Here is a 15,480-nt window from a genome sequence, read left to right on the forward strand (position 1 = left end):
TGTATGTGATACGAAGTTGACCACCCGGTCAACTTCGTATCACGTAATCTAATTCTGAATAAATCAATATTGATTTGTAATTATAATTTTCGTAAACAACAAGTTGATGCTATGTTCGTTATGCGGTGACATTACAAGTTAACCTGACAAAATAAAACTGGGCAGAATTAATTATTAAAAATATATGTTGATTATCTTATTTTTATTGATATCCTAAGCGAGACTCGTTTGTTTAAGAGGGCGACAGGAGGGAATCAACAGACCGTCGAGGCGGTGCGCCCGGTATTCGCGGACCTTGTGAATTGTGACTGGGGGCGTCTAACCTTCCGGTCGATGTATTTTTTCACCGGCTTTTGTTTTCCTTTTGCATTTGCTTTCGGGCGGTACCTGCATGACGATGGAGTGCCACTACTGTGAACTGACACCTGATGGTGTCAACGATGCGGCATCCTACTCTGTCGACTTCGTGGAGGGTGCGATAGACTAGGTCACAACTCTTATGTCAGTAGGCTGAGAGGCAGAGTTGCAGCCTATTTGAAGGCGATTTTTTACCGGAGAAGGAGTTTACGAAGGCTCTGGGCGACTTGTTATTCCAGGAGCAAACGCTAGCTTAATGATCGGAAGCACAGCTGGCCCGGAGCGGGTGGGCGGCAAAAATGTGCCGTGGCCCCTCCCCTAACATGTAGAGGCATGGGGCCTATAGCGAGCCCCACCCGGCTGTAGCTGGCTTTGTTGTTGTGTAAATATTTTAATATTGTTACGCGCTGAGGGTTCTGGATAAATAAAATTTCACCAAAGTACGACTCAACTAAAAAACTGTATTCAACACTTAAAACACTTCACAAATACTTTAAAACACTCAACAAACACTTTAAAACTCTCAATTCGCTTGTTCCGCTTCGCTTCAGGTGATCCGTTCGCTGTTTCGCTTCGAGTAGTTCCGATTACTGACTGACTACGTGCCATCTCAACTACGCTTTTATAGCCGATACCTCATCCCTAGAACCATCGAGAATATTCCACACCTCTCTAGTAGCAGTTTCCGCTATTTCACAATAGATGGCGTTGTAATTCTCGAGCAGTCTGGATCCTTCGATATTCGTTCGACTATTCAGCGATAGATAGCGTTATTATTACCGGCGTAACAATATTATGTACTGTAAAACTGCTACTGTAATATAATACTTGTTATAGTAGTTAGTAATTACTTATAGTTAGTAAGTAGGTAGATCAAGCAAAAAATTGGAGCAATGAGCCGCCGGTTGGTGGAATTGCTCTTATAAGCCGCTGCGCGGAGTACTCTGCATGCCGCGCCCTCTCAACGGTCTTACCACCGGTTAGCTCGTACTTTCAAATCGGATACGGTAGTAACCTTGCCTCCCTAGTAGGCTTCCTTTGGGCCGACTTGCAGCGTTCGATGATGACGAAAAAGCAGAGCTGCTGGCCGATAAATTGCAAACCCAGTGCACGCCCAGCACTCGATCTGTGGACCCTGTTCATGTAGAATTAGTACATGGTGAGCACACGCAGAGCCTCCTTGCCACCCTCAAACGCGTTATCATCCGTCACCCTGATGAAAGTTAAAGATCTGATCAAAGACCAAGGCTCCCGGTTCAGACGACATATCTAACCGCGTTATTAAACTTCTACCCGCCCAACTCACCGTGATGTTGGTGTTTATTTTCAATGCAGCTATGACGAACTTCATTTTTTTCACCGTGTGGAAAGAAGCGGACGTCATCGACATACATAAACCCAGTAAACCAAAAAATTATACGACGAGTTACCACCCGATTATCCTCGTCATGTCTCTAGGCAAACTGTATGCGCGCCTATAACCGAACAAAGCCGATCTACACGGGAGTTCTCTTCTTCTACGTCGCAAAAGCGTTCGTTCGACAAAGTCTGGCATAACGATTTGATTTTCAAACTATTCACATGGGCGCGCCGAACAGTCTCGTGCTCATCATACGGAACTTCTTGTCGAAGCGCTCTTTTCGATTTCTTTATTTTTTCTTATCAGCCTACAGACGTCCACTGCTGGACATATACCTCCCCCAAGCCTCGCCACAAAGACCGGTCCTGCGCTGCCTGCATCCAGCGGATCCTCGTGAACCTCAACAGATCGTCGGTCCATCTTGTGGGAGGCCTACCCACGCTACGTGTTCCGTTACGTGGAAGACATAAACTACATAGAAGGCGAAGACGGAAGACTACGTACATCTTGCTGATATCGGGTCGAGGGAATTATTATTCGCTGACGACACGACCGTTTACTACTCCAGTACAAACAAGCCCCTAATCACTCCTTTTTAGCTTGTGTACTAACGACATTCCCCGGTGTAGCCGTGGACCCATTCAGCCTTATTCGCCGACGGCACGACCGCTTACTACTCCAGTAGAAACAGGTCCCTAATTGCGAAGAACCTTAGGACAGTGGTTCCGAAAAGCACAGCGTTGCTATTTCAAAGGGGAAACTCAGCCCGTATTTCCTCCCGCGTTAGGAGGAGGAACCTCAGTCTCCCGATCACTCTCTCTTCGGCCAATCAGTACTTGCGCCAGGAAGGTCCAGTACCTGGGAGTTACCCTGGATGCATCCTTGACATTCCGCCTGCACATAAAATCAGTCCACGACCGTGTCGCGTTTATTCTCAGCAGACTATCTACCCTATGATCTGTAAGCGAAGTAAAATGTCCCTACAGAATATGGTTTATAAAACTTGCATAAGGCCCGTCATAACTTACGCGTCCTTACGGACCCATCAGATCCAATAACTCCTGCATTAGACGCCTTTAGTTTTAACACCGGGAGCAAGTTTAGAGACTCTGGTAGCCTTACTCGTCGAACCTAATCCATACATCAGCCCGCTAAGTTTCACGCCGGATCTTCTCAGCGGGTCGCGATTCCGATCGGATAGTAAATGCATTCACAAAGCACCTACCCTTGAGATGTTAGATCTTCTTCGGAGGCGCTCGGGCAGCTGTTAGCAAATCCCACCACTCTTGGCTGAGCCTTTGCTCGCCCATTTGTCCTGGTGAAACTGAAAAGGCCTCCGGATCATAAGTAATCCTTTTTCCTAAAAAAAAACATAGGCGGATACTTTACTTTTTCGATGTTAACTTCAGTTGCAGATAAAATTGTAAGCTAAATTTTAAATTACTGATCCCTTAAACCGTCTGATCTTTTGACCACTGAATGGACAAAAAAATATGTAAGCATGCACATATATTAGACAATACCGAATTTAATACTTGAATCAAATTGATTTAATTGTATATTTACATTTTAAAAAGAATTACCGTAAAACAATGAATTAGGTTACTATATAATGCAGTTGTTTATTGAATTTGTTTGTCAATTTGGTTATAGCAACATAAGAAAAGTTACCAAATAGTTTATTAAGATGGCCCCGACACCTCAAGACAACAAGATACTAGAAGATGTACCCAAGCAACCTGTCATCGGCGAAAGGGTTGTAATTTCCGGAATGTCTGGCCTGTACCCTGATTGTAAATCTGTTAAGGATTTGGCAGATATTTTGTATAACAAGGTTCGTAACTTGACACTTTAAACTGTGCTATCGTAACATGACGCCCAATTATATCGAGTGATGCGACTGTGCAAGGATCCAAATCCCACATTAAGATAAAATCAATTTCTCTAAAGAAATACGTATCCAATACATGCACATGAACATCTTCCATGATGGAGCAATAACATTGTGTTATAATTTTATAAGCCACTAGCTGACCCGGCAGACTTTTTAGTGCCTCAATCGATAAATAAAAGACCTTTTTCCAATTTGTTTACCTTTTAAACCTACTCTGGACTTCCACAAATAATTCAAGACCAAAATTAGCCAAATCGGTCCAGCCATTCTCGAGTTTTAGTGAGACTAACGAACAGCAATTCATTTTCATATAAAAGTATATAGATGATGGTGGTATGGCGAAATACTGTGAAATATCGTAAAGTTGAACTGATAGTTTAAGCCGTACTATCTTCGTTTACCGCGAAGCAGTCATACCTTATGGTTTGAAGGATGGGACCGCTGTTATGTATTTTCAAACTACAATGTAGTGTCCTCAAGGTGTGCAGCAGCATTCACAATATGTCTATGGGTTACGACCCCAGCGGGGTATTCCGTAGGATAGACCATTCTAACCGGCGCCATCTAGGCGGGCTTCGGATAGCCTGCCGACCGAGAAGGCTGGTGGTCGTGGCGCCGACGATCGCCAGTCCAGCGTCCCGAGAGGGAGGGTGATGGGAGAGATGTGCTCCGCATTAAACGCTTCACTTTCCCCCCTTTGCCTTTTCATGAGTTTTGTCTCATGCGAGGTTTGGACGTTGGTTGTTGAGAGACAGGAGGTTTTAGTCGGTTCGACTCCGACATGCCCCGCCCTCCATCCCCAGTGAAGGGCGGAAGTCCGGCGATTTCCTCCTGACAAAAAAAAAAAAGGGTTACGATGATCACTAGTAGCATTGTCTTTAAGTCCAAAAAACTATAATAATATACATATAAATGCATATACTAAACATCATACAAAAAAATATACATAAAACTTTCAATTTTAAGTATTTTATGATGTATTAAATCTAATTACTTTACCCTTCTAGAAAGATCCAATAACATCCGAGCGTCAACGTTGGAGTTATTCCCACCCTGAAGTGTCACAATGCACTGGAAAGCTCCTTGATCTTGACCGTTTCGACGCTCAATTCTTCAAGGTACATTTTCGTCTTGGAAACAGCATGGATTCAATGGGAAGAAAAGTGCTGGAGCAAACATATCAAGCAATATATGATGCCGGTAAATAGTTCAATGTTGTTACGATATTACTTAGATAGGCAGACTAACAAAATACTAACTGTACAGAGTACAGAGCTCGAAAGGCATAACCGATATGTAATTCTGTTCAAGTGTGTTAGTGCGACCAACTACTAGGCAGACTTTCATCCACTTTTTTATAAACAAATTCAGTATATTGTTTTTTTTTATAATTTATATCTAAATCCAAAAAAAATCCAAAAAAAGTTAGTACAGTAACTTAATTGATAAGCCCTGAATTGCGCTCACATTTTTAAGAAAAAAATGCATGCATTGGAAGTTCTGAACATAACATTATTTATTTATCGTATGGCATTCGTTTACACTGCGTGGTTATAATTTAAATTTACAGTTTGTGAAATAATCGATAGCTTCTTCTGTTAAATTTAACATTAGGACTGGGTTTTATCGAAAAAAAAAATCCTTCCCTTTGTTAATTTTTACAAATAAATGAAGAGCCTTTTAATGCATGTGCATGCATGAGCATCTGGTTTGTGCTACTAGGACTCAGCGTCGTGGACTTAGGTTAAGGGCTCTAAATCGTGGAGCTCGATAAATCCCAGGCCCTGTTGTTTCGCAGGGCCCGGAGAGCGCCGTCTCAGGGGGCCCACATCGTAATCGGAGGCGTTCGCATCGAGTTCGAGGCGACCGGGTTGCGGTACCTCGGTCTTCTGCTGGACGCTCGTCGGAGCTTCCGCGCTCACTTTGGAAGATTAGGCCCCCGACTGATGGCGGCCGCCGGCTCGCTGAGTCGGCTGTTGCCGAACGTCTGGGGACCTGATGTGGTGGTGCGCCATCTCTACACGGGAGTGATGCGGTCGATGGCACTGTACGGGGCTCCCGGTGGTGCCACGCCCTGACCCGCGACAACGTCGCGGCGTGGCGACGTCCGCAGCGGGCAATTGCGGTCAGAGCGGTTCGCAGGTACCGCACCGTCTCGTTTGAGGCGGCGTGCGTGCCGAGACGCCTCCCTGGGACCTGGAAGCGGAGGCGCTCGCTGCGGATTACGCGTGGCGATGCGATCTTCGCTCCAGGCGGGAGCCGCGTCCCGGCGCGGCGGAAGTCCGAGCGCGGAAGCTTCAATCTCGGCGTGCCGTGCTCGAGGTGTGGTCTCGCCGCCTGGCGGACCCCGCCTACGGGCGATGGACTGTTAAGGCGATCCGCCCGGTCCTCTCGGACTGGGTGAATCGCGACCGAGGACGTCTCACCTTCCGAGCGACGCAGGTGCTCACAGGACACAGCTGTTTCGGCCGCTACCTGCACCTCGTCGCCCAGAGCGAGCCGACGCCGAAGTGCCACCATTGCAGTGGCTGCAACGAGGACACAGCGGAGCACACGCTCGCGTACTGCCCCGCTTTCGCGGCGCTGTATCCTCGTTGGAAAAATAGGACCGGACTTGTCGCTTCCGACCGTCGTGGCTACAATGCTCGGCAGCGACGGGTCCTGGCAGACGATGCTCGACTTCTGCGAGTCCATCATCTCGCAGAAGGAGGCGGCGGAACGGGAGAGGAAGAGCTCTTCTTCCCTCTCGGCGCCGTACCGCTGCCGCCGAGTCGGAGTTGGAGGAGAGCGTTTGTCCAGTTCCGGCCCCTATAAGGAGGCAGTCTCCCCTGAATTGCAGGGGAGTCGTTTAGTGGGTGGGCCCTAAAATTCCTTGGGCCCGCGGTCTGTTCTCAATACCTGCAGATCATTGAGTCCCACATACACCGCGCGCCTCCTAGGCGCGGGGACGTCGTAGGAGGATCGGCCCCCGGCCCGAAAAAAAAAAGAAGGTTTCTAGATCGTCGACTATCGCTTCGACGACCCGTCGGTCGGGCGTCTTCGGCCTGGCGCCGCGAGTCTGGTTGTAGTGTTGACCGCGGGAAACCTTCTAGTCTGACCGGGTGCTGACCCCGGACGAAGATTGGACGTTGGTTGTAAGCGTGCAGTGCAGTCGTTTAGTGCGGTAGGGCCTTGAAACACCCTGGGGCCCACAGTCTGCTCCCAACATCTGCAGATCGCCAAGTCCCACCTACCTGGTCACCCCAAGTCACGCCTAGGAGATGCGCGGGGACTCCGCAGAAGGTTCGGGCCCAGCCCGAAAAAAAAGCCTTCTAAGTAAGCTAAAGCTGAAGCTTTTCACGAATTGATATTATGCCGCGAGTTCATTAAATTGTCTGAGTTAATCATTAATAAATCACTTTCCGAATCTCCGAAATCAAGAATGGTATCGTATCGATCGGCATAACACAAAAGTGTTTTTTTCCATTTCGTGTCATTAAAATAACTAAACACTACTTTCGTTCCTGATCAAGAAGTATAATTTCATTGTTTGTTTGATATTTATCTATTACTAGCGACCCGCCCTCGCTTCGCTTCGGAAACATTAAAACACACATGAAACCAAAAAAAAAAAAATAAAAAAAATAAAAAAAAAGTAGCCTATGTTCATCAGGGACAATGTTGGCTTCTAATGGAAAAATATTTTTTCAAATCGGTCTAGTAGTTTCGGAGCCTATTCGAAACAAACAAACAAACAAATCTTTCCTCTTTATAATATTAGTATAGATAGCGACCCGCCCTCGCTTCGCTTCGGAAACATTAAAACACACATGAAACCAAAAAAAATAAAATAAAAAAAAAGTAGCCTATGTTCATCAGGGACAATGTTGGCTTCTAATGGAAAAAGAATTTTTCAAATCGGTCCAGTAGTTTCGGAGCCTATTCGAAACAAACAAACAAACAAATCTTTCCTCTTTATAATATTAGTATAGATATAGATAGCGACCCGCCCTCGCTTCGCTTCGGAAACATTAAAACACACATGAAACCAAAAAAAAGAAATAAAAAAAAATAAAAAAAAAGGAGCCTATGTTCATCAGGGACAACGTTGGCTTCTAATGGAAAAATAATTTTTCAAATCGGTCCAGTAGTTTCGGAGCCTATTCGAAACAAACAAACAAACAAATCTTTCCTCTTTATAATATTAGTATAGAAGTATAGATAGCGACCCGCCCTCGCTTCGCTTCGGAAACATTAAAACACACATGATACCAAAAAAATAAAATAAAAAAAAATAAAAAAAAAGTAGCCTATGTTCATCAGGGACAATGTTGGCTTCTAATGGAAAAATAATTTTTCAAATCGGTCCAGTAGTTTCGGAGCCTATTCAAAACAAACAAACAAACAAATCTTTCCTCTTTATAATATTAATATCTATTATATCGTACCTAGGGGATTCATGAGGTACAAAGATTGTCTTACATGATGAAAAATCATTCCTAGAGCACCCGTTTTTTCCCGTAATTCCGTGTTTACATCGAGTTAATTTTTATTAGAAATTTGTATTTTAATATTTTTCATTGCTGGAGGCATTGTAAAGTGAGAACAGCTTTTCTAGTAAGTCTATTAATCTAATAGTGGATAATATCCCTAAAAGCGGTGCAAATCTCGTCCGCAGTGTCTGTCTTTACAAATTTATGATTACTTTCTTTACGTTTGCGGATGCGCGAATAGATAGATAGCAGCAATCATTCGTGAACGAATCGCTTCCCTGATTTGCCGCGTACGGTTCAATCGCAGCAGCTACCTGCGGCTGTTCGCCACGCGGTTGGATCTAGACTGCCCAATAATGTAACACTGGACACGTGTGCATATTGAGCACTCTGGATCCAAACCAGCCTTTGGATTAAGGTAGTTTTGACATTCATTTTTGTTTTATTATTATTTTTATTTTATTCCGAAATTGTTTTTAGTTATTTTTTTTTTATTTTTTTGCTATGTGAAATGCTATTGTTAATTAATGTAATATGAATGCAAGATCTGAAGTAAATTAATAAAATAAATATGTCTTCTTTTGGCTTTCCGTGTTGCCCAATTCCCATGTGCCATGATAAGAGAATACGCTTGCGGTAGGCAGCGGCTTGGCTCTGCCCCTGGCATTGCTGAAGTCAATGGGCGACGGTAACCACTCACCATCAGGTGGGCCGTATGCTCGTCTGCCTACAAGGGCAATAAAAAAAAAGAGATATGCTCCGATCCCACATAAAGTGGGATAAGGGAAAGGAGAAAGGAGAAGAAGGGGGCTTTGTCTTCATAATATTTCGCTCTTCACAACATCAAAGTTATTATATATTGGGTACAATTTGGGTATACCAATATCCCGCGTTATTCTGTTAACAGGTGTTAGCCCACAAGATCTTAATGGAAAAAAAGTAGGAGTGTACATTGGGACATGTTTCTCTGAAACTGAAAAGGCTTGCTTTTATGTAGCAAGCTCTAGGACAGGTTTTGGCATTGCAGGGTAAGTTACACAATTTTAAAATGTATTTTTTTTTTCATATAAATATTGAAGGGCTGCCAGTATTAAGTGATTACTGAGGCTCATAGGATTGCCAGGTTAAAGTGACAGTGGGTAGGATACATTGTTCGTGGAACGTATTGCCGCTGAGTCCAAAACGTTATCTAGTGGCAACGGCGTACCGAAAGACCTAGCCTACGTAGATCCTCTCGACGATCTGTTCAAGGCCATGGGAATCCACTGGATGCAGGCAGTGAACACCGATTGTTGTGGCGAGGCTTGGGGTGGCTCCATGTCGAGCAGTGGATGTCTGTGGGCTGATAGATAGAGGTTTTTTTTTATTGCCCTTGTAAGCAGACGAGCATACGGCCCACCAAAAAGTGAGTGGTTACCGTTGCCCATGGACTTCAACAATACCAGTGGCAGAGCCAAACCGCTGCCTACGTCTTAATACTCTCCACAAGCCTCGTTTGAAGAAGGACATGTCATAGAGGTCCACAGATTCCTCAATTTTAATGCTCCCTGCTTCCATTATGGTTGGAGTAAATTGCCTGGGATAACGATAGGACAATTCCGATTCATGATTAACTCAAAATGTGGATTACGACGTGCAACATAGAAATCATAGAAAAAGTTGGATTAAAAATGAAGGAAAATAAAAAGGCTAATAATGACAAGAACTGCGATTTTTATTGTCATTATATTCTTGCCGAAATTTTGAAATATTTAGTTTTCGTCGTCACGGACAAAACGCACGGATCAAGTTGATCGACATTCAACGGTAAAAGTGAATTAATTAGTACTAGGAGGCAAATATTGAAAAACAAAATCTTATACTATTTCAGCTCAATCAATACTTTTTTTTACTGAACTAAGTACCTGCAATAATTTTTGTCATTCTAGGTGCAGCAAAACTATGTTTGCAAATCGTATTTCATACTGGTTGAATGCCAAAGGACCGTCGATGGCAATAGACGAAGCTTGTTGTAGCTCTACTGCAGCAATTGAGCAGGCCTACCTCGCCATCACTCGAGGGGAATGCGAAGCGGCTATCGTTGGAGGAACTAACCTATGCCTTCATCCACATTCCTTAATTCATCACGGAAGGTAAACATGATCTTGTAAATATTGTCAGTTTTGATTTAAAATTGCAAAGTGTGTTCGAAATCACTCTGTGGGTTTTGAGTTTGTTACCACGGCAACACACGCAAATTGACGGGGCATTCGTGTCTTGACATCGGTCACTTTTCGGTTGGCAAGATAGATTCGCGAGTTGGCCGCGCAGCCACGGTATCCCCGACTTTCCCTACCACATCCTCATCCTAAAACCTCCAATCCTACGACGCAATACTACGAGATCATCGGTTTGTGGTGAGTGATAAGCTAATAATCTCTTAAGAAAATAAATCATGGCGCCGCGCGATTGCGGCATGTGTTCAACAGGCACCTCGTGCTGATTTCCGGAGCCTTAGGTTACCACGAGGGGGCTGGATTCGGATTGAACAAAGTACGAATTTAAAATATTAACAAACTGAATTTATTAATTCTAGGCTCGTGACTATTTGCATGGATGCGAAAACGAAATCCTTCGATCAAAACGCCGATGGTTGTGCCAAATCGGAAGCTATAAACGTTTTATTTCTTCAGAAGGCCGAAAATGCGCTCAGGTAAAAAAGGGTCAAAATTTTATTACTTCCAAAATGAAACAATATTTTAGAAATTATAAGAAAAGAAATAAAAAAAAATTCTACTACGTAAGCTGCGTTAACTTTCAGAGTTTACGCAGAAATTGTTTTTGTGAAAACAGAATTTACGGCTTTACCGAATGCCGTAACCGGACCAAAGTTTGGATTTTGTCGTGATCCAGAGGTCATTGCAAATTTCCTAAAGAAATTTTATGAAAATGCTGGAGTGCCACCTGAAGCTGTCGAATACGTAGAAGCTTTTGGGTCAGGTGAATAAATATTTATTACTGTATTATAGTTATAGCACAATATCAAGCTAGAGTTTCCTACGGGTAAATCATTGAATGAATAACTGAACTAAACTGTACTTATGTAAAAAGATCATTAAAGAATAAACCTTAACAACTTATTATTTAATTAATAATCAAATGTTAGGATGTCACAGGTGGATAAATCCATAACTTTGCAACATTTTTTTAGCTGTATCTGAAGCGGATCGATCAGAACTAGAAACTATCGATAAGGTCTTTTGTAATAACAGAAATGATCCTCTACTGGTCGGCAGTGTGATGTCAAACATAGGATACAGTGAAGCTGCTACTGGAATCTCCTCCATTACAAAGGTTACTATACATTTTATTATACTTTGTAATTGATTGATTGCGAGATTTAAACACTGGCATACATAAGCGGCACTGAAAATTTCGGAAATTAACGAAGTGACACAGCATTACTATTTAAAAATGTATTTATTTATTTATTTATTTATTTATACTTTATGCACAAAACAAAACTTGTACACAGGCGGACTTAATGCCATGGGCATTCTCTTCCAGTCGACCATAGGGTGGTGCAGAGATAATGCATGGTAGGTGCATTGACAAAAGAATAACAAACAACAACAACAAAACAAAAAAAAAAAGAACAAACTCAAAACAAAAATCTTCCTTAAAATAATATCTCAGTATTATAGAATACACATACTACAATTCAATATACCTATGTATAAAATAGTAAAATACATACATACACATAATTACACACAATAATATACACAATTTAGTATTATAGTTAAGAATGGCTAAAAGTAAATATATATATATATATATATATATATATATATATATATATATATATATATATATATATATATATATATATATATATATAATATAATAATAATAATTGAAAAATGAAATAAACTAGTTTGGAGATGATTCTTCCAGTTTCTTGTGGATGTGTTCGCGAACTTTGAGTTTAAAAGTAAAGCGATTGCTGATCATCCTGATTTCTTTGGGAAGCGAATTCCATAATATTATGGACTGTACAAAGAAAGAAGAATGTAAAAAATCTGAGCGATGGATAGGACATTGTAAGAGACGATTATGTGAAGAACGTAGAATTTTGTCATGGCTTGCGTTCAAGTATTTAAAATGCGATTTTAAGTAAGAGGGTGAAGAGGCAGAGTCCAAAAGAGAAAACAAGGTAGTAAGCGCTCTCTCCTCTCTACGCTGACGGATCGGTAACCATTTCAGACGAGTTCGATGCGCGGACACATGGTCATATTTTCTAAGATTGAAAACGAATCGAATGCAGTTATTGAGAAGGCGGTCTAGTTTGTTGAGGAGTTCTGCATTCAGGTCATAGTAGCACACATCACCGTAGTCTACCATAGGGAAAATTAAAGTCTGCACAAGCATGGCCTTTACATTCGATGGTAGCATATTTTTTAGCCGATAGAGAGATCGCAAGGTCCTGATGACTTTTTGACTAATGGATGTTATTTGCGCTCTCCAACCAAGTGTAGTGTCAATGTGTAATCCAAGATTTTTCACGTTTCGGCTAAAGGGGATGATTATGTCATTGAAAACAACAGGCGGCAGCTTAAAATTACTGATCTTACTCATATTTCGATGGCTACCAACAATTAACGCCTGGCATTTGGTAGGATTCACCGCCAGACCAAACCTATCGGACCAATTTTTGATTGATTTTAAATCATTGTTTAGTTTGGTAATAGCATCCGATATGTGATCAACATCGGTTTGTGCGTACAGTTGTAGATCATCGGCGTAAAGATGAAATGCACACCGTAGCTCAGGGGTGAGAAAATTTATAAAAATTGAAAACAAGAGAGGAGAGAGGACACCGCCTTGTGGGACGCCAGATTCAAGATTACACCAGTTTGATGAGAGTTATTGCTTTTCGAAGTATTCTCCGCGAAATTTGACACATTTTTCCATACGATGGAACCAATCATTGAAGCAACCATTCCATTCGGAAGTTGGGGTCTCCAAAATGGCCGTTTTGTAGGCGTCCACAGCTTCTTCAGGTGATGAAAATCTCTGTCCACGCAATTTATTCTTTATTTTAGGGAAAGTATAGAAATCATTAGGGCTTAGGTCGGGGCTGTACGGCGGATGGTCTAATAATTCTATGTTTTCTTGCTCTAAAAACTCTTTTGTTCTGTGCGCGGTGTGAGAACTCGCATTGTCGTGATGGAGGATGATGCGGCGGTTGCAGTTCTCTTTACGGAGTTCAGAAACGACCTGTGGCAAACAAATGCTAGCATACCATTCTGCATTAACCGTTCTTTGTCCCTCAAGAGGAATAGTCGTAACATGGTCGGTTTTGGAGACAAACGTGGCCACCATTTTTTTTGCAACACTCCGTGAACAAACAATTTTTGTTGGCTTTAACTCATTTTCGAACACCCAAACTCGTGACTGGTTTTTTGTTTCGGGTTCGTACGCGTATATCCAGGATTCGTCACCTGATACAATGTTGTATACAGCATTTGAGGATCCTGCGTGGAATCTTTCGAGAGTTCTGACGCACCAAGTAACGGCAAACCCCGGCAAACCGCGTCGACTCGCGGGCCAAACTGGTTGAGGGGGACAAGCAATTGAACAAGCTTGTCTATTATCTTACCCAAAATGCGGTACTCCCCGCAGTGCATAAAGTCTATCCCGGCGGTGAAGGCAATACGACCGCTAATAAGAGTCTGAGGTTGGCGGACACGGCAAAAAAAAAAAAAAGAGTAGCAAGGCATCGTGAGAAGGCTAAAGGTGGCCGGAGAAGCTGATTGTACTGCCACCTAGATCACTTCGGTGCTTCGTCTGCTTCGGTGGTGAAGGCAATTCTATAGCTGATAAGCGACTGGTGTTGGTGGATCCGGCGTGGCAGCAAGGCATTGTGTTAAGGCCAAAGGTGGCGGTGAGAGTAATCTTGCTTCTGCATAAAACACAGCATCCTGTTTTCTTCCAATTGTAGCGGGTTTCCGTTCCATTGGGGTCCAGAAAGCAAAGGACGAGAGAGTGTATTTGTGTGAAGCGCAAACAGTTATGCACTTAGAAAATGGTCGTTTGTGCAGTTTAATATTTACCGGACGCTGAAACTAAGTCCTCTGGCGATGGACAAAGGTAGAGAGGTCTGATACTGATGACACAGAGGCGGCATAGGGAAAGTGGTCGCTTCTGCATCAACCCGGAGTAACGGTGCAATTCGGCAGCACACTATGCGACGAAGCTGCTCTATTTAGAGAAGCACAGCTTCCCCCGCTCAGCCGGGAGGGGGCTAGAAAAGGTGCCCTAAAGTAACGCTTGCTCCAGAGTTAAGTGGAGGTGGTAACCACGGCTGCCTAAGCATCCCAATAACGTGGTCGACGCTACTATAGAAATAAAACAATAACTAAATCAATGTCTTTCGGCGCGTGGAATGTGCGCACTTTGTTAGACCGGTCCAGCAACATATGCCCTGAACGGAAAACTGCTATAGTTGCGAGAGAGTTCCAGCGCTATAATGTGGATATTGCTACCCTGAGCGAAACCCATGTAGCTGACGAAATGACAGAGCGAGGTGGTGGTTAAACGTTTTACTGGAAGGGCACACCGGCTATAGACCCAAGGCGCTCAGGGGTTGGGTTTGCAATTAAGACAGAAATAGTGAATAGGCTTAACGAACATCCTGTTTACATATCCGATCGCGTAATTATTATTATTATTAAATTCTTTATTTCAGATAATAATCCATATAAATGTTAGTAACAGTTATTTATTAATATTCGTAATTACTCGTAATAATTTCGTAATAACTCTGCGTGTCCATTTAAATGAAAAAAATATTCTAAATGCTATTAGTGTCTATGGGCCAACGATGGATAATACGGATGAAACTAAGGACAGACTCTATGAAGAGGTCACTCAAGTTCTTTCCAGAATTCCGAATAGGGAACAAGTTGTTTTGCTTGGTGACTTTTGAAGTATGGCCTAAAGTTTTGGGCAGGCATGGTGTGAATGAATATGAACAGCAATGCCAACTACTGCTTGATTTTTGTTCCAAATTTAAGTTAGCTATTGCCAACACCATGTTCCGCCTCTCTGCCAAATAAAAAACCACGTGTATGCACCCGAGGTCAAGGCATTGGCATCTTATTGACTACGCCATTGTTCGTCAAAGAGACATTGCTCATGTTCATTTGACTCGAGTAATGCGAGGGGCTCACTGTTGGTCGGATCACAAACTAGTGATCTCAAGGTTACAGATACTACTTCATCCTCCTTCTAGATCTGGTAAAGCTCAAGCTAAGTGAATAGACTTAGAGAAACTGCAAGGCAACGAAGTGAGAGGTATTTATAAGCAACAGTTAAGTGAGTATGCATCGCAAGTGGATATTGAGGGTGGTGAC

At 42.8% G+C, this 15,480-nt stretch overlaps 1 protein-coding gene across 1 annotated transcript in view; it reads left to right on the forward strand.

The window, feature by feature from the left end:
- Nucleotides 1-3,354: 3,354 nt before the first annotated feature.
- The window catches only part of LOC101745748 (fatty acid synthase), a 50,373-nt gene continuing 38,247 nt past the window's right edge, over nt 3,355-15,480 (forward strand). The window contains exons 1-7 of the mRNA XM_038016585.2: nt 3,355-3,551; nt 4,619-4,811; nt 8,991-9,111; nt 10,012-10,215; nt 10,659-10,775; nt 10,884-11,062; nt 11,274-11,416. Of these exons, the coding sequence (XP_037872513.1) occupies nt 3,405-3,551; nt 4,619-4,811; nt 8,991-9,111; nt 10,012-10,215; nt 10,659-10,775; nt 10,884-11,062; nt 11,274-11,416 (1,104 nt within the window). The 5' untranslated portion in view covers nt 3,355-3,404. The remainder of the gene's footprint in view (nt 3,552-4,618; nt 4,812-8,990; nt 9,112-10,011; nt 10,216-10,658; nt 10,776-10,883; nt 11,063-11,273; nt 11,417-15,480) is intronic.

Source organism: Bombyx mori, chromosome 16 (assembly GCF_030269925.1).
Source record: "Bombyx mori chromosome 16, ASM3026992v2".
Lineage (NCBI taxonomy): Eukaryota > Metazoa > Arthropoda > Insecta > Lepidoptera > Bombycidae > Bombyx > Bombyx mori.